We start from the raw sequence: 18,561 nt of genomic DNA, 5'->3' as shown, positions 1-18,561 counted from the left end.
CTGTTTGTTTTCGTATCCTCTTCTTGTCAGCGTTCATTTCCTCCACCCGGTTACACCACGCTACCACAAGAGACCGGGTAGTCCCCCATCCCTTACAACTGGTGGCAGCGGTGGGATGCCATCAGCAACTTCCTCCTTCCGACCCTTAACACTACGCAGACAGCAAGCTATCGATCGAGGCGAGAGCTCGGGAAGCAGCAATTAATCGCTGTGTAGCCTTAATTCATGAGCAACAGGCGTTTAAAGGCCAACAGCAACAAAATTTGACTTGAGCAGAGTTGGCTTGAAATGTGTAGTGTATGTAGGAAAGTAGTGACAATGAAAGTGAAAAGCCTTGAACTTGCGTATTTCGCTTATAATCCATGCCTTAATTGTCAGCTAGCAAATGACGCAGAGCCCTAGTAGTACACCCGGGCAGATAAACCACAACCAGAAATAACGCCAATGCAGCTCACTGCTGCTTGTGAGCAGAACAAGCTGAACTCCCCGCAGCCGCACCCTTTTTTGTCTGACGCTCCTTACCAGAGGCTGATTCAATTTGTTCTACTCTTTTGTACTGTAAAATGAGGGGCTGTGAACAGCTGGAACACGTGCGTTACGACCTAGACCAACTTTTTAACATTTTTCCGAAAAACTTGAAGCCCCAAGAAACTGCAGGTTATTGCAGTGATCCAAAGAAATAGGAGGCATCGAAGCACACTGTATATCACGCCGCACTTCACAGATGACCCATGTACGACCAGTGTCTTGACCACATACTGTTGAAACTGAAACGGACGTTGAATCCTGACACATTGCCTTCAATAATAAGCTACTGAAAACACAGCCGACTAGCATTTTATTCGCATTAGGCAGCTTTAGTACAGCATAAAATTTTAGCGTGAGGGTGCTTTGCACACTAAAATACAGTGCAACGCTACTCGAAAGACATTGGGTAGAGCGTAAAACCAGTAAAATGACGTCGCGTAAAGCATTAAACTAGCTGTGCCATATACACGTGAGTACTGTAAACGTGTGTATAGTCACACGTTTTTTCTAGATTTTATTAGGTAAAATTTCTGCCCTGGACTGTATGCGAAAGCCAAGAATTTACGGCCCAAATTCGTAGTTTTGGTTTCAGGAATACAAGGTGCTAACATCATCATCAGGTGTCTGCACGCTTCTGCGGTAGGTAGCGTTGTAGGGTTAATGACGTTAAAGTGACGCTAATCCTACAGGCCTGCAACAGGGGCCATCGCAACAATACAGTTTTCTAAATACAGTTGAAACGAAACTCACGGGGCACGGAAAACATTTTATTGAAGCGAGAATTTCATTGTAGTGAAATCGAAAAGATATAGCTGATCTGAGCTAGCAAAACAAAGGAATGTTTATTCTTAAAATTAAAACGGCAAAGAAATGCTGCGCTTCCTCCTGCCGTTTCACTTGAATGCCATATCGTCTTCCATTTGAGTGACTGTTCTGATTGTAAGTGTAGTAAGCGTATGGGCACAAGCCCCATATTTTTTTATTTTTATTTTTATTTTTTTTACTTTGGTGCTAATCTTGCAATCTTCTTTTCTTGCATCGTTACACTCTTTTATTGATATCGTTTGTGTAAGAAAATAATTACGGTCATTTTTTGAGTTTATTACTTTTCAATCTTCATGCTCTATTATGCTTATGCTTTATTATGCTTATGCTTATTATACTTTATGCTTTATGCTTGCTCAAATTTTTGTACATTGTCACTGCAATAAAAGTGTTGCCTATGCTGCCCATTTGTAAGGGGTCGTGGTCCCAGTCAAGCCCATTACAGGCTTTTTGACCACGGCCCTCAGCATCCCGAATGTTGAAATAAATAAAGTTCAAAGTTAAAAAAAAAAGTGTCTGCTGGTTCCTATTCTTTCCCAGCAGGGTCACGACGCAATTCACAGTCATGCATGTGTGTGGCAAAGCAGGGCCTGGCATGGCAGTCTCATTGCCATCGCTATCGAGCAATGGCGGCGCCCATGCTTGCTGAACAGCAGTGTTTTCTGGTGGTGCCAATGCATGTTTTAGACTTCGTCAACATATTTTTCAGGTTTCGAAAATGCATCAAAATGTTAAAGATTGGGTTTCCTGTATATCTGAGCCTGGAATTGCATTGTAAAATTTTGTTGAAGCGGGACAGCAGAAAAAGTGTTCGCTGTGGCGACAATATGCATAGACTCCTATAAACTGCTGACGAGAAACCGTGAAGTTTTCGCTGTAGCGGAAATTTCATTGATACGGCATTCGTTGTAGTGGGGTTCGACTGTATACACTTGAGAAAACTCTGGCGCTAGTGTCTATGGGAGCTGTGATGCATGGCAGCTACTCCGGGATTTTACGCCTCCGACTTTACGTCATGTTAGCTCCGCGAAGGTAGTATTCGGCTGCCTTTAAAAGAAAGGCTATCTTAGCTGCTAAAACTATCATTAACTGTGCTATGGGGCGACCGTTCGGCATGGACGAGCGGTGCTTTTGCGGCTGGAGGAAGCAGAAAGAAACCCCTTTGTATGCAGCGGCCAGCAAAAAAGTTTTCGGGTGCCAAAACATGGACACTGCAACAGCCGCAATGAAATTTGGAGCAATTTCGGAGCAGCGAAATGTCAGTTTCGGAGCACTACAATCTAAATTTGAAGCAGATTAGAGAAAAAAAACATTCATTTTTTTTATCATGGAAGATTAAGTTTGGAGTAGAATGAAAAAGAAGGCTCACATTAAAAAAAATCACATTAAAAAAAAATATACCGTATTTACTCGCATAATCCTCGCACTTTTTTTGCCGGAAAACCGATGCAAAGATGGGGGGGTGCAAGAATTACACGAGGAAAGCTTTCTACGAAAACGTACAGAGTGAAAAAGAGAACGAAGTGGCCGCAAATCGGGATTCTCACACCAGCAACTAACAGCAAGCTTTAAGAAGTACTAACTAGAACTTACCTCAACAATAAAAGCAGAGGTTCAACACAAGGCAAGATTTATTTGAGACACAAAAAGTGGAAGCAAATAGTCGAGAACTAGAATACCATACGCAAAGCTTGTGAACGTTGCGGGCGTAGCGGTAGCATTCGTCGCTCAACAGGAGTTCTCAAAAGGTAAGCGTAGGACGTCAGTATTGGGCTGATGGCTATTGAACAGAATCGTCCGCAGTTTTCTTCCGAAGAAATGAAGTTTACCATCAATTCCAGTTTTAGACACACGGCAGGCCCAACGCGTCTTGGTGGCTTGCAGCTGCGGTCACCAGTAGCGAACGCAAAACTCGTAGGCACTGAAGGGCCTTCCGACGGCCCTGTCGCTGTTGTTTAGTGCATGATCTATCACTTTCAACTTGAAAGCAGCCGTGTAGCTTCAGTATCGCCTCATAATGTGACAAGATTACCGACACAACATACAAAACACGCCACAACGCAAACTGGCTACTTCGGCTAGGCTTGGATTGGATTGAATTTCCATGCAATAGTACGCTTAATGGTTAAGAGATGGCGCATGCTATCATCATCAGTGGCTGGAACGAGCAGACGACATTATTCGGGGGTGCGATAATTACTCGAGGAAAAAAAGACATGGTATTTTTGTTGGGCGATGTGGGGCGTGCGAGAATTATGTGAGTGCGAGGATTAGGCAAGTAAATACAGTATATACTTACAAACCATTGAACACCACCTAAACCCTGCAGTGAGTATGAGCACTGCTATTTCAATCGAGTAGTATTTTGAACTGCTTCACTCAGTAAACAATGATAAGTCCACATTAGTATTTGCCACACCTGCAAAATCCTTTGACAGAGTCTCAGGATTCAAATGTAGATCTGCCAAGCTGGCCACCTTGAGATTCATAAAACTGAAGAGTAGGTGTGGCAAAAAAACAAAACAAAAAAACTGGCACCCAGTTTTGTTTGATCTTTTAGGGCTGCAGAAATGACATAGTGCTACAAATGATTGTCAGCAATTGTTTTAGATGTCAGCGACCATAATAGTACTCTCAATTATGCGGCGTACGAATGCATGCGTAACTGAACAAACTGTGCTCGGTCCTGTAACTAACAACTCCTTCCAAATTTTATAACGCTTTCTCGTAGGGTATCGGTGTACTGCGGTGAAGGTGGCTTATGGTAAGTCAACACCTTCGAGAAAAAAAATTTACAGTTTTAGTCCAAAAGTTACAATAATGGTTTGGGCTTGTAGGGATTTGGAAAATTTCATGATTAATATGTTGAAATAGCTGAACATGTTAAAAGTTGAATTTATAAAAATTAAACATGACAAAATATGCATGTTGCACCAACAATTATAACTAAAAAACTTTTGGTGCGACTGAAACGTGACTTGACAGCTATATAGTGAGCACAACACCCTGTGCATCTAGCCTCCATGACCATCATATCATGAAACCTAGGCACGTTATCATAAAAAGAGTGAAAAAGTTTATATTTGGCAAGCTTGTTTTGTACACGGTTGGCCATATTACAAAAAGTTACCGCTGGTGATCAATACTTCTGCTTGAATGCACAGCTCAACCTATGAAGAAATAGCACACAAAATTTTATGGGGAAATATTGGTTAGAAGCAGAGCTATCATTGTTTGCGTAACACTAGGATGAAAAAAATCCCATTTTGAGAAAAATGGCTTTAAAGATTTGAAGTGAATGTTCATGTAACAAAGAAACATTTAATACACCTGACATTCACCAGGCTTGGGACCTCTTTTAAAGTGGTACAAGCTTTTTTGAGCAAGACGAAAGAAGTATTTTTTCCTGGCTCGTTTTGTGTCTATAGGCGACTCTGGGTCTATGCTTGGCATATTGAATGTGTAACTCGTGTTTAAGCTTCTTTTTCGCCCTATACTCTGCCATGTTTCATGAATATCAGAACTTTCTTGTTCTACATGTACAGAGTCCTACATGTAGGACGGTGAACCTTTCAGTGTAACTGGAATGATTTTTCTATAAAAAAGGAAGCGCCACCTAAATTGCATTTCTGATGCTCTGTCCTCGTCACATGCAAGTCTAGGTGATCGCTGGGCTACAAATAGCCAGGTGCTTGCAGTCACAAAATGGCTATTTCACGTGCATGTAGCTGAGCGCCATACCGCAAAAAAGAAGTAATATAGAGTCAAATTGTTCACTATGCTGCTGATATTTTTGTCGATTGTTTATCAGTTATTGGTTGTGCAGTAACTTTCGTATGACAGTGATAGGCACTAATGTTTTTTGTTCCCAGTGTGTCAAACATAGGTGTTCTACATACAGGACGGCTCCAAAATCAATGTTTGAAAGAGAATTTTTTTTTTTAATAAAAGCCTTATCCTGTTTTCTGAGGTCATAGAAGCAATCATTTTGGGGAAATAACTTAGTTTTGTCAATTTTCCTAAGTTTGGGCACATATGGGTTAAAAAAGCCAGAACTAAGTCCAAGAACTCAAAATGGCTTAGAGAACAACACTGACTGCTAAACGAATTTGCACGCAATTTGACTGGTGGAGTGCTACAACCAAGAAGTGTAAATTCGAAATAAAATGAGGATGTGATGTTCCACAAGCTTTAGAATGCACTTAGATAACTTAGCATTACGTAATATGTATATGAAAAATGTTTGTGACGAGATGGTAGGTGTTGTAGAAACGGGAACATTCAGTGTTGGTTTCAGATGCATCTATCAGGGGTTGAAAAAATGGTGATAACTTTTAAGCGACTCAAGAAAGGTACATAATTTTTTCTCTAAGTATTCTTTAATAGACAAGAAACTCGAAAATATGAAATACCACCAAAATATATATAAAATATATAAAAGAATGCATTTTCGGAGGTGGTGACCTACCTTAAGGGACGTTCTTCGCAAGTTAGAACAAGGCCAATATATTTTTGCCTTTTCCCCACAATAAGTTTAAGCTTAAGGCACAACGGCAAGGCATGTTATCTATATCTATCGCATGTGCCTTTGCTATGGCAACCAACATGGTTGGCTGCAACGTCGGCGTTGGCAGTACTTCCATGTTTGCTCGTGCAAAATAGCAGTGGCATACGCTTCCAGCTTTAGTTCTTACTGGCTGACTAGAAAATTCACATTTTTCGCGAAGTGTTGCTGGCTTTCGTAACGCATTTTGCCTTCAAGTTGCGCCGTCCCACCGATAGATATCCGCTGCGGTCAGCAGATCGATGGGTGGCGACGTTAGTTTATCTGGTTAATTGTGTTTCGCGAGTGTCCTTGCCCAATGAGTTCAGGAGTGATGGGCCGCACAGCTCGCTGTCAACATCGAGCTGCTGCAAAAAATGGCAAGGGAGATCACGCGAGATCAAGGCATTGAGCAAGCGGTCTTCAAGGCGAGCAAGCACTGGGTGTCCCGCTTCATGCGCCGCGCTGGATTCTCTTTACATTGCCGTATGTCGATATCACAGACGCTGCCAAAAAACTACAAGAGTTGCTTGTGAGCTTTCAGAAGCCCATGATTTCCTTGCGAAAGGCAGTCTTCTTTTCGTTGGGTCAGATCGGAAACGCTGATCAAAAAATGCCTGTGTACCTTGATACGGCCTTGGATCTGATAGTTCATAAAAAAGGCTCCAGGCAAGTTACTGTGCGATCAACTGAGAATGAGAAAAAGCAGGTAACTGTAATGCTGATCAGTACGGCAGATGGGCGGAAGCTACCACCCTACGTCGTGTTAAACGAAAGACGCTGCCAAAGGGGGAGAAGTTCCCAAGAAATGTGGTTGTCCCCTCTCAGGACAACGGGTGGATGGACTAATAGCTCGTACATGACTGTACCAGGTCCATGTGGTGTTGACAGCTTGGAGCACTGCTAGGGCTTCCATTGATGCTTGTGCTTGATGCATTTCGGTGTCATCTGGCGGACTCCGTAAAGCGATTGCTGTGCGACTCCTGCACAGAGCTCGTCGTTATCCCAGAAGAGATGACATTCTAGCTGCAGCCGGTTGACGCGTGCCTCAATAAGCCATTTAAGGACTACATTAAGCACCTGTACATAGAGTGGATGAGGCTCACAGAGCCGGAAGTGACCCCTGCCCAATGACTGAAGGGGGCCTCGCTGGCAATGCTGTGCTCGTGGATCGCCGAGGCCTGGACCTCCATTCCTGAGGAGCTCGTTTGTCGTTCCTTCAAAAAGTGCTCTATCTCAAACGCCCTCGATGGCACTGAAGACGAGATGCTGTGGGAGAACATGTCCGACAAGGGAGCTCCGGTTGAGAGCTTGTCAGATGACGATGAGTAATACCAGTGTCACACGGCATGTGTAATGTCATTCGCAGCAAATGATGTTCATAACGAATGTCACTGCGATATTGCGTTCTGGGTCTACACGGCCATGTAAAATGTCATTCGCAATTGATGTCAATGTTTATCAGCAGACTGCTGTGATACCAAGAAGTTGGCACTTTTATTTTCATAACGTTGTCCCACTGGTTCAAAATATATGCGATGCGATAAAATAGCATCAGTAGAAATAAAAATCCTCGTACACATCCAAAGTAAAACCAGCTTAAAGCCACTCACAACTTGCAGTCGGCATTATTTGGAACCGTGACAGCATTCATAAATTCGTGCTTGCGATGAATGATGATCAGTGGAAATGAACGTTAATTGCTCTCCAGCTGTTGCGAATGAAGTATCAGAACCGTCTGAAGCGCCTCAAGCTTGCCATTGAAAAAACGTCACCGACGACAAGGGATTTGGAGCTGCGCCTACACTCCGATTCGTTTACGTTAGGCTTCAACTTCGTTGGTGATTAACAAAGAACTGTCGTGCTTCTCAAGAAATAATAATTGGTTTGAAAACACTTTTTAAACTGGTGTTCCACATTTCCGTGTGTATTATGCTACTAGCAAGTCTAACGTGGCAGAGCTGCACCAAAACAACAGTGAGCATTTTTAAATATGGCCGACAGGAGGCGCCATAGCATCAAGTCGGAGTCTGGAAAAGAGTATATAGCAGCACAAATTGCTTCCACTATCCCTTTGTACGCTAAAAAGTTACCGAAAAGTTAACAACACCCTTTAATAAACATTTGAACATCACTTACACTTGCTTTAAGCTACCGATTTTGTAATCTCCTGTCAAGCGCCTGTTGACTAGATTACACATGTCGCATTTCCACGAGTTCGGTGAACACATTCAACGGGGAAATTTTCAATAGGTGTGAATGTCATTTATTGTGTCCGTGTAGCAGCCACAAAATTCCATTACCACTTAATGTCATTCGCAGCGATTGACATTACACGTGCCATGTGACAGGGGTATAATAGTGTAAATAAATATATTCTTCTGCTTCCCTTGGTCTATATTCGGGTGAAAACTTTTTCTCCTCGCATTGGCTATGCCCGAAATGCACATCGAACCATTTGCAGGTCCTACCTATATGCGGGTTCTTACGGTAGTCAAAGCTCCGAAAGCTGATCAGCTCCTTTCTAGTTACGAGTACTCAAAGCAGCAAAGTGCGACATAAATGTAGTCAAGCTCAGTTCAAAGTAATTCAAGCATGTGAATGTATTTTTAGAAGAGAAATACCCTAGTGCTACATTGAGTATAATCAGAGTCCTTCAATTTTACTGGTCACGAAACTGCTCCGTAACTCAATGGGAGAGCTTCATATGATGTGTTGGGTTGCCGCACGGTGGCGCCACCATCTCACTGAGGGGATTCGTCGAGCTGGTCGGGCGGCGTTGCGCTGGCTCGAACGACGCTGCGAGTTGTTTGCTTTGTGTGGGAAACGTGCATATCGTGCTGTTGTGATGCGGCGTTAGTGCAGCGACGATGCCGAACACGTGTTGTGTCCCGGGATGTCGTTCCGGGTACAAGGGCAGAACAGAAAAAGTTTCCTTGTTCTGTTTACCCAGCGAAGGCGTGCTGCGCGAGAAATGGAAGCGCTTAATTCCAAGGCAAGAAACGGGTGACTTTTGCTTCGACTCTAAGTATGTGAGAGTGTGCGAGAAGCATTTCGATGACAGTGACATCGTCCGCGCAGATGAATTTGTGGTGAATGGCGAAAAAGTGTCACTTCCGCGCGACAAGCCCCTTCTGAAGCCTTGTGCCATTCCAAGGAAGTTTGACGGCTTGCCAGCGTATTTGACCAAGCCGAAGCAGCGGTCACGGACCCTGACAAGAAGGTCCCCAGCGAAGCGACGTCGTGAGTCGTCCTCATGTGCCCGTAAAACAGAAGTTCGCACCAAACCAGGCACATCAGGTGCCGCGTCGTGTGATGAAGGTGAGTTTACGTCCAATGTTGTTTTAACTTTCTTGCCCGTGCAGTGATTATATCGGTGAAATTTCGAAGGAGTGTGTGAGCTGAAAATGCGCTATTTGAAACGATTTTTGAAATTGTTTTGCAGATCTTGCACTACCCACAGATCTTGTCGGCGAAGGACCAACGCGCACTTCGGACTCGGCGTGCCAGACAGATGAATTTACCAGCCCTCTCGCCAAGGTTAAACTGCTGAAGTGCCAACTTCGGGCAACGAAACAACAGCTGACCTTGTGTCAGATGAAATTGACCAAGATGAGAGTGCAAGCGAGCAAGCACGGAAAACTTGAAGAAAGCCTTGAAGAAATGTCAACCCGCACGAAGTTGATTTTTGATCAGTGCGTGATGAAGGCGAATGCCAAGTCTGCGAAAGCTGCCAGGTAAGTTTAGAAAACAGGCCAGCGCGTGCAGGATGTTTGGGAGCAGTGTTGGTGTATTTCGGTGTCAAATTTGATTCTTTAGATTACCCCACCATGCTTCTTCGCTGAAAATACACTTTAATGTTAACATTCCTCGGGCATGTTGAGAATATTGATTCAACAGGCCATATGCGTGTCACCACATCGATTTTGTTTCAGCACCCCCTATTTTTTATTACTCCAGCAGTTTCAAATAAAAGTTGTGTTTGCTTTCCACAGCATTCCTTTTATCCTTAACGTGCCAACAGTCTCACTTTGCAGTGTCTGTTGCTTATTGAGGATGAATACAATTACAGACGGATGAAGTTTTATACATTTTCGTATTGCCCATACTACAAGGTTGGAGAATGCGCTGCATATGTTTGCAACGTGTCAAATGCTATGGTTGCATAACATACGATATGCCAGAGAAACGCCAGATCGCATGTATTTATCCTGAACATGGTTCCTCTGTGCCTACTGTTCATTGGGCTTTCAGCACATGCAGCTCGAAAGCAGCATACAGCATGTCATGGAATGGGGTATTCTTGAAGCACCTACGCATGAACCTGGTATAATGTGCTTATATCCTTTTAGCAGTTTCGCTACTGCAAATGCATGTGAAATCCATTATAAAACAACTTTACTATTTAGTGCATGTGTTTCAGTATGATGAGCCCCCTCTCCTATTTTTGGTGTCTAGTGCACACACATTATGCATACATATAAAGCATCTTGTCTGTGTCATGTACATGCATGTAATTCCAAATGCACTGCACGAATGTTTTTTTATCCTGAAGGCCCACTATGTAGCATGTTTCGAAATGTGAGAACAGTTCCCTACTTTTCTCTTTAGGTACAGGAAAGAATGGCTTTATGACTGTCTCCTTCTGAAGGTTAAGTTGACGTCTGTGTACACATTCCTTCATGAGAACGAATTTCTACCTCTCCCTAACCCCCGCACTATGTACACTTACATGAAGAACCTGAAAGCTGACTTTGGGTTTGATGCAAACTCATTTGTTGTTCTGAACGAAAAGCTTGCAGCAGTCCCAGAGAGAGAACGACGAGGTTTGGAGAAATATCTATATTTAAAATCAAAAGCAGTGCCCGTGACTTTTGACATTGTTCCTAAGCCATTTGGCCATTTCTATTTTGCAGGAGTACTCATGTTTGATGAGATGAGTGTTCGCAAAAGCCTGCATGTCAGAGAATCTGATATGGCCCTGCTTGGAAAAGTCAACTTTGCTGAACACACCAGGCCAGGGGATAACGAGAAAGACGCTGATCATGTGTTGGTGTTCCTGTTTCGGCCCTTTCTTGGGGGCTGGTCGCAAACTGTGGGAACATTCTGCACTTCCAGCGCTGCTCCTGGTTCTATTGTGGCCAAATTGCTGCTGCAGTGCATTGTGCACTTGGAAAATTCTGGCGCTGTTGTCCAGGCTGTGACATGCGACAATTCTACAAGCAACCGGTCAGCTTTGAGGTCGTTGATTGATTGATATGTGGGGTTTAACGTCCCAAAACCACTATATGATTATGAGAGACGCCGTAGTGGAGGGCTCCGGAAATTTAGACCACCTGGGGTTCTTTAACGTGCACCCAAATCTGAGCACACGGGCCTACAACATTTCCGCCTCCATCGGAAATGCAGCCGCCGCAGCCGGGATTCGAACCCGCGCCCTGCGGGTCAGCAGCCGAGCTTTGAGGTCGTTGGGTAACAACTTTTTCCTGCAACAATCCTAGAGTACTGCTGTAATATATGGTTATACAGCTGAAATTTCTTCTTTTCAGGTATACATGGGGACAGAAAAAAACCCACAAACATCCTTTCAACACCCCTGTGACCTGTCAAGAGAGATTTACACTGTCATCGACCCACCGCCCATTTTCAAGTGCATAAGAAACAACCTTCAAAAGGTTGGGAAGTTTCTGGTAAGAAAAACGAGGCGTGGTTATGCTATACTTTGCTGTACAAATTGTTTACAACAATAATTGAAATTTTGTTTCAAGCTGCCAGAGGGTGACGTTTACCACGATCATTTCAAGTCCCTTTTGGGGTATGAGGAAGAACAGGCTGGACTCCGAGCTGTGCCTTAACTGACAAAAGCCCACATAATGCCCAATGCCTTCCAGAAAATGAGTGTGAGACTTGCTGTTCAGGCAAGTAATATTATGACTTTTTCTTGTGCAGCAGGTAGCATGTTTGGGAAACTACTCCTTCAGCCACACCTTACTGATTTTTTATCTTCAGTTGTTCAGTGAATTTACAGCTGCTGCACTGGAGTTTTACAGCAGGCAAGATGTGTGCAAGGAGCTGCATGATTCAAAGGCGACCGCGGCATTCACCAGACGAATGAACGGCCCGTTTGACTGCTTGAATTCTCGGAGGCCAGAGCACGTGCAGTATAACGAAGCGGAGCACATTGCAGTGAGAAATACCACTCGAGACTTTATATGTTATTATGGGTATCCCGCTTTTATTTATTGTTACAGATGTAACATGAATATTTTTCAGACATTAAAAGAGAACGTGACATGGCTGAACAACTGTTGGAATTACATTGAGAGTTTGTCGAAGCAAAGGCAAGCCTGCTTCCTCACCAAGCCCACGTCTGAAGCGCTGCGAGTAACCCTACTCAGTACTATCACACTTGCGGAGAACCTTCTGGCCTCAGGTTTTCGATATGTGCTGGTTGGAAATTTCGGACAGGATCTTCTTGAGGTAAACATGTAAGCTTTTTTATTTCTGCATTGACTAATCTGTTGTCTCACTTTCAGAGGTTTTTTGGCATTGCGAGACACGTTGCTGGTGACGGAGGGCAACCAACGATTCAACAGTTCCTGTTCATATACCGAATGCTTTCGGTCAACAACCTTGTCCGCCCACCCAAGCGGGCATCAGTTGATGGTGACGGGCCGCAGTTGCTGTTCAAGCTGCAGGACCTCTTCAACAAGGAAGCTGCTCCTGTCAATCATGTACGATGCCATATTGAAAACAAAAGAGCTATTGATAGTTTCTCCATCTGGAATATATTTTCCGGTGAAGAGCTGCTAAACAGACGTTCACTCAGAATATGCACAGAGTTCATCATTTACCTCTGCATGATATTTTTCCATGAACATGCATGTAAACAAAAAAAATTCTCGTTTCAGGTTGACTCCCTGGCCATTCTCCTGGATGACGTTCTTTTGGAGCCGACTGAGAGTGAGGAAGAGGCCCTCGCGGACTTGTCTCCAAAGGAGTGCATTTTAGACTACCTTGCCGGCTATGTTGCCCAAAAATTTTCTGAGATGTGCTGCACCGACTGCGTGGAGTCTTTAAAAGGCTTGCAACAATCACCAAGTGACCTCATTCTTGTGAAGTCGAGAGGTTACCTTCAGGTCCCCTCCACCAAACTGCTAAACCTCCTCCAAATTGCTGAAGAGCATGTAGAAGAATTTACGGTGAAGCAAACTGCGTGTGCTGGTGTGTACATGGGCATTGTTGAGCAGGTTTTGCTGGACAATCGTACAGCTTCAGCTGCTGTCGGCTGCCCCACCCACTTTGTTGGGACGACTGCTGAAGTTCTACATTTTTTTCTTCGGTGCCGCCTGCATTTTTTCACACGCACGCGAGAAAAATAAGCAGTCAGGTGTGACAAAGCGAGCAACATGCCCAGCTGGTGGAGGGAGAAAGCCAAACTGAAGGAGTAGTGTAAAAGCAAAGCAGCCCTTTGCCAGCCTCCTGGACCTATAATTGTATAGCTCACTTATAGGCGGATTTTTGTTTGATCAGTAAAATAGTAGCTGTGTTTCCTTACTTGTTTGCAAACTTTATAACCTTGTGGTCAGGCTCGCATGCAAAAAAACCTTTCTGGTGTCTTTGTGCTTTCACTTTTAATATTTCCACGAACTATCGCTCAGGATTCATTTTTTGTTTTGTAACTATGCGTGGACGCTTCCGGTTTTTTATCTGGTGTTTCAACTGAAGCGCCCGTTTGCTCTTTTTTTTGTACGTCGCGTTGGCCAATATTGTTGATATGGAAAGGTTTTCACCTTGTCACTAACTTGATTTCTTGTTTGCTCGAAAATATTCTCGACCCTATTTTCATGGATCGAAAATTAATGACGTCCCGAGAGCAATTCATGCATAGCAAATGCCGCGTGACTCACTTTATCGATGTCTTCTGTGCAGACCACGCTGCGGACTGCTTCTTTGACGTTTGCGTTTCTTTCTAGTCTTTTGCAGAGCATGAGTTCGCTTTAATAAACTTCATTCAGAAGAACTTTACGTTTGTCTTTGTTGCGTGGCAATATTCTGTTTCGTCCGTGTGCTACACATCAAAGCGCAAACAATAAATTTTTGTACGCTGCACCACGCTCTTTTGTCTCCCTTCATAATATTGAAATTTATTTTTGTAGCATGTGATAAAAGTTTGTGCTTCCTTTTTTGCAAGGATTGAAAAGCGGGTTCGCGGAAAGACACACAGTGCAACATACATCATTTCGTGTTTTGATCCTTTCCCTTTATGCAGCGCTTTTAAATGTTACTGTATCACCTCATCGCAAAGAGAATATTACTGGGGTATCTGGGTGCTCAGCGCATTCCAGAGCACTCAACAGATTCATTAACTACTCTGAAGGACGCGTACCTGCTTCTTTTCAGTTTTTTTTTTTTCGTTGCATTATTGATAGGCCCGCAGCAGTCCGCAGCTACGGAGCTACCGTATGTATTGTGGTTACAAAGTTTTCTTGAAGGAAACAAACAAAAGATATTTTAAAATCGGTAAACACGGCGCAGCGCTTGCGCCCAAAGACGCGAAAGCAGTTGCCGTTCGTGGCCGAGATCTGCGGCGATTTATTCGAAAAAATAAAACCCCATTGGAGGCAGGTGGTATACACAATAATTGGGCGATTCATCGTTAACAACTACGAAAAGAAAAAAAGAAACCCAGCGCGCAGAGACCAGAAGCAGCGAGCGTTTTCATGCCAAAAGCTGGCAAATATGCCTCACGCGCGTCAGCTGGATCCCCTCAGTGCGACGGTGGCGCCAGTAGTGGCGCCCGCGGACCCTATATGAAACTAGCCCCGAAGTTTCGTGACCAGTAAAGCATTGAAGGACTCTGGTATAATGTAAATGCTTTAGGTGCAGTCAGAGAAGCATTTGTACGGACACTTTTGATAGATATGGGAGCATACCAAACTGAGCATCGACATTAAAAACAGCACTGTCTCACCGTACGAAGCTTATTAACGAAGTGAGAATGCCTAATACATAAACTAGTAGCATCATGTATTGTAAACCAGCGAGTTCTCCAAGACAGCAGGATGAGACGATAGGTAAGAAGCAGCCAGCCGTTCATACTTTAATGAACCTTTATAAGCTTGTATTCGTGTTTCTTTAGCGATGATTGTTTACATGGTTTGTTTCTGTGCTACGATCTGAAAAGTAAACTTTAGGGCACTGAAGCATATAGTTCGGAGCACAGAGCAGGCAATTTGTCTTCATCAGTCGGTCTGTCAAGCTGCAGTCTTCGTCACAGCCAGTCAGTTGTAATGGTGTCGTTTTTTTCTAGTTTCAGTATCTAAAATTCTTTTGTTGATGAGTTTTTTTTTTTTCTCAGGAAGCCACTCGCATTTTGAAGGTGAAATTTGGCAGGTAGCTTTATCCCAAGCTAAACCGCCCATTTGGGGTGTGCAAAATTTTGTTGCATTTGGCGTTTAATGCAGGCTACGGGCAGTACCGAATCAAAGGTCAAGAGTTCAATGTTCCGATAGACATTCAGAAAATGGTGCAATGCCTACCTAGAAACATACCCGACGACACAGCCATCGACGTGCGCATAAAGAAAAAGCTGATAAGCAAGCCCTTGTACAAGTGCAGCCTGGTCAAGAAACTCAACATTCACCTGTGGTTGAAGTACCTAGAAAACACACCTCTCAAAATACCTAAATACAAAGAAAACGTGCATAGGCCTTGTTTTTGCCATTTTAGGGCTAGATCCCATTGAAGAATCATTGACTACATTTTACAAACCACAAAACAGTAATAATCAAGGCACAACAAGATGCAGAACTCAGCACAGCATACGAGTTACGACCAATAAAACATTGCATATACTGGAGAAACACGTTGTCACTCATTTACATGCCAAGTGGGCAGGTCATTTAACTGCCCAGTGCTTTGCTCATAAGTCATCATTCACTTCGTAGAGATTCATGGATTTCACTTGGTGAAGATGCGTGGATATTCAATAAATGTGAGCGCTGCAGCCTTCTCAACATATGAGCAAGTTCAATGAGAAGGAGTAAGAAAAAAGTAGGGGCCTGTTTACAAGCCCTTCAAGAAGTGCATACTCTGCATTATATGTTATAAGCACTGCAACACTTTCTGCCACTTTGCCAGAATAGTAGAATGAAACAAGGAGATACTGGAGGTAATTGAAAGTCTTCTATACAAGCTGAATATGAAGCACTTTCTCTTTTGATAGTCTAACCAGTGGCATGACTGCTATTCAAGCATGGAGAAAGAAACAAAAGAGATTGAATCAAGAGTATTGCAAAGGGTAGCCAATTTATGGGTTGTGGAATTATCACCCCCAGTAAAGCCATTTTTGCCTCGCGGTGCACGTGCGTCTGGTGGGTCATCATAGTTAGTGTACTCATCTCTCCGTCAAAGAGATTAGGTGAGTGCACAGAGAACACTCTCTATATAGACCTGGCACGTGATTTGACGATTGTTGCTCACGGGAGGTTCGGGGGGACAATGCCGCGGCTTATCTTGCTGACTTCCATGGCAAGTCGAATGTCAGTGAGGCTGCCTTCATGGTACATTGTTGGTAAGATTTTTTCAGTGTTTAAGATTGAAATTAATTGGGTTATTTTTATGTTACTGAGATTAGTTGTAAGATTAGACACACAAGCTTGTCATTGCATAAAAGCTGCTAATAAATGTACCCATGTTTGTTGTACAAAAGTGTGTACCGTGTCCATTTCCTTCAAGCGCAGCTCTTCAGAGACACCACACAGTGAAGCACCAATTTCTCGAGTTTAGAAAACTTCCATTTCTCACACTTAAATACCAGTATTCCTGATTAATAGACACCCTCATTATATCATATACTGTCAAAGGGAGGATGCCAAATGCCCCAAGGGCTAATAGGTACAGCACATACCTGCAGAAGGCCTCTGGAAAGGAGGAAGTCTTGATCAGCACTACTGGTGCACCCACGCAGATAACTTTCGATAGCACGTGACAGCCAGAATCTGCATGCATGAAGGCACAGAAAGCTGGCAAAGTTATCAGAAGCCAGGCTGGACACTACATTGCTAACTTCGAATAGAGAACATAAGGTAAAAAAATAATCCTTACTTAAAGCCTACTACACCTTCGGCATGCCTTTCATTCCTACGTGGAAGATAAAAGAGACAGCAAGCACAAGCAGAAATGATTCACATGGCAACTTGGTATGCTAGCAAGCTTGAGTAGACGTGAAGCGTGGCCCAAACCATTTGTTGCGATCTAATGCAAATAAAGTAACATTCAATGTAATAAACACACTTTTTGTAAAACAAAAACACCATGACACACTGACCAATTGTGTCCATAAAGTAAAAAATACACAAGTTTCTTCATGTGTACTAATGAACAAGATCCTGATGATGTGTAACTGACATCTTGCATGTACTTTAGCATATTTTACAATGCTACACCTAAACAGGAGTTGTTACAGTTTACTAATTTCACAAATTTTAACACAATAATCTTAGCATTAATTTTCAAATGAAACACTATGTGTGTGCTGGGAAGATGTGTATCTGTGTAACAATGTATGAGTGACACCACTGTAGCAAAATTATTGATTAACTTCAACCGAATCCATGAAAAGTGGCTTTTGGCATGCTGCTAGTAAATGTGAAACACCATAGCAAAAATTGCTTTCAAAGGAACCGACTACTGGCCAGAATGTGTGACTACATCCTGGTAGAAATGAAAAGACCCTGAATTATAGTAACGAATTCAAGCATCTTTTTCATAGTCCGAATAGCATTTATCTTTTTAACCCTTTCAGATGCCATCTATGAAGAGCTGTTTGTAAATACCTCAAATCAATACAAAGTTATTTTAGGACACTCAGAATTATATTGCAAAACAACACAAAGACATAGTACATTTATTTGTGTTACCACACCCATTCTTGATTCATTTGTAATTAAATATACTACATGATTTTATTTGTGATTCATAGACACTGACATCTTGCACTGATAAGCAATTGTTTTCCCCATTTCTATGTAATATGAAATTATCGTGATAGGACGTTGAATGTATCGGCCTAAGTGTTATCGTGCGTGCGAGTTCACCGTAGACCTGTTTGTTCATTTGAGATGGATATAAACTTGTTATCAGTCCAAGATAGTGGCACTTCAGCATGATTGGAAAGTGATGTACATTATTCTGAAGCCATTTATACTCAGTTTTCACATAAATCAAATGCAATTTCACTTTAAATATACAGTGCAAAATCCTTTTTCAGTTATATCAATGCTGAGCAAAGAAAAATTATACTTCCATGTGGGTTGCGAGAAGTGGCGCATTGCACGACACATAGAATGTGGCAGTGCCTTCAATAATGTGATCATATACAACAAAATGCTACATAGTGAAGTTAAATCAATACAGATTTAGTATGCAGAAAATTACATGCATACGAAGTTCAATGTACCTTGCTCTTTCTTAGCTCCTAGTGCATACAAACAACAAATACGAGTGGCGTACATAATTGTATACACAGCATGTCAAAGGGTTTAATCACGTCTAAAAGTCGCAAGAACTGGCATGCCATACAGCCTCGTGGAAAAGCCTTGAAGCTGTATTATTAATATCCATATTGCTGACGAGGTAAAAAAAAAGGTTCACGTTGAGAA

At 42.8% G+C, this 18,561-nt stretch overlaps 2 protein-coding genes across 3 annotated transcripts in view; one reads left to right on the top strand and one right to left on the bottom strand.

Moving 5' to 3' along the window:
• LOC119177222 (short transient receptor potential channel 4-associated protein) overlaps window positions 1-18,561 on the bottom strand; it is a 238,014-nt gene that overhangs the window by 48,974 nt on the left and 170,479 nt on the right. Inside the window, exons 18-19 of one of the 2 annotated variants that reach the window (XM_075878275.1) lie at window positions 17,006-17,041; window positions 16,809-16,899 (exon numbers count right to left, since the gene is read on the bottom strand). In XM_075878275.1, the coding sequence (XP_075734390.1) occupies window positions 16,809-16,899; window positions 17,006-17,041 (127 nt within the window). The remainder of the gene's footprint in view (window positions 1-16,808; window positions 16,900-17,005; window positions 17,042-18,561) is intronic. The other variant, XM_037428640.2, reaches the window with a different exon arrangement.
• Window positions 9,388-14,313, top strand: LOC142775880 (uncharacterized). Its single transcript, XM_075878276.1, has 3 exons — window positions 9,388-9,633; window positions 10,813-12,630; window positions 12,808-14,313. Exons 2-3 carry the CDS (start codon window positions 12,511-12,513, stop codon window positions 13,276-13,278), a joined length of 591 nt encoding a protein of 196 aa, XP_075734391.1. The 5' UTR covers window positions 9,388-9,633; window positions 10,813-12,510; the 3' UTR covers window positions 13,279-14,313.

This window comes from Rhipicephalus microplus, chromosome X, assembly GCF_043290135.1.
Source record: "Rhipicephalus microplus isolate Deutch F79 chromosome X, USDA_Rmic, whole genome shotgun sequence".
NCBI lineage: Eukaryota > Metazoa > Arthropoda > Arachnida > Ixodida > Ixodidae > Rhipicephalus > Rhipicephalus microplus.
This window is presented reverse-complemented; position numbering and strand designations above follow the sequence as displayed.

Bases quoted from the DNA above. Each gene is read 5' to 3' on its own strand.
- LOC142775880 (XM_075878276.1), top strand. From the start codon at position 12,511: ATGCTTTCGGTCAACAACCTTGTCCGCCCACCCAAGCGGGCATCAGTT. The intron at 12,631-12,807 runs GTACGATGCCAT...TTCTCGTTTCAG, and splicing joins AAGCTGCTCCTGTCAATCAT to GTTGACTCCCTGGCCATTCT.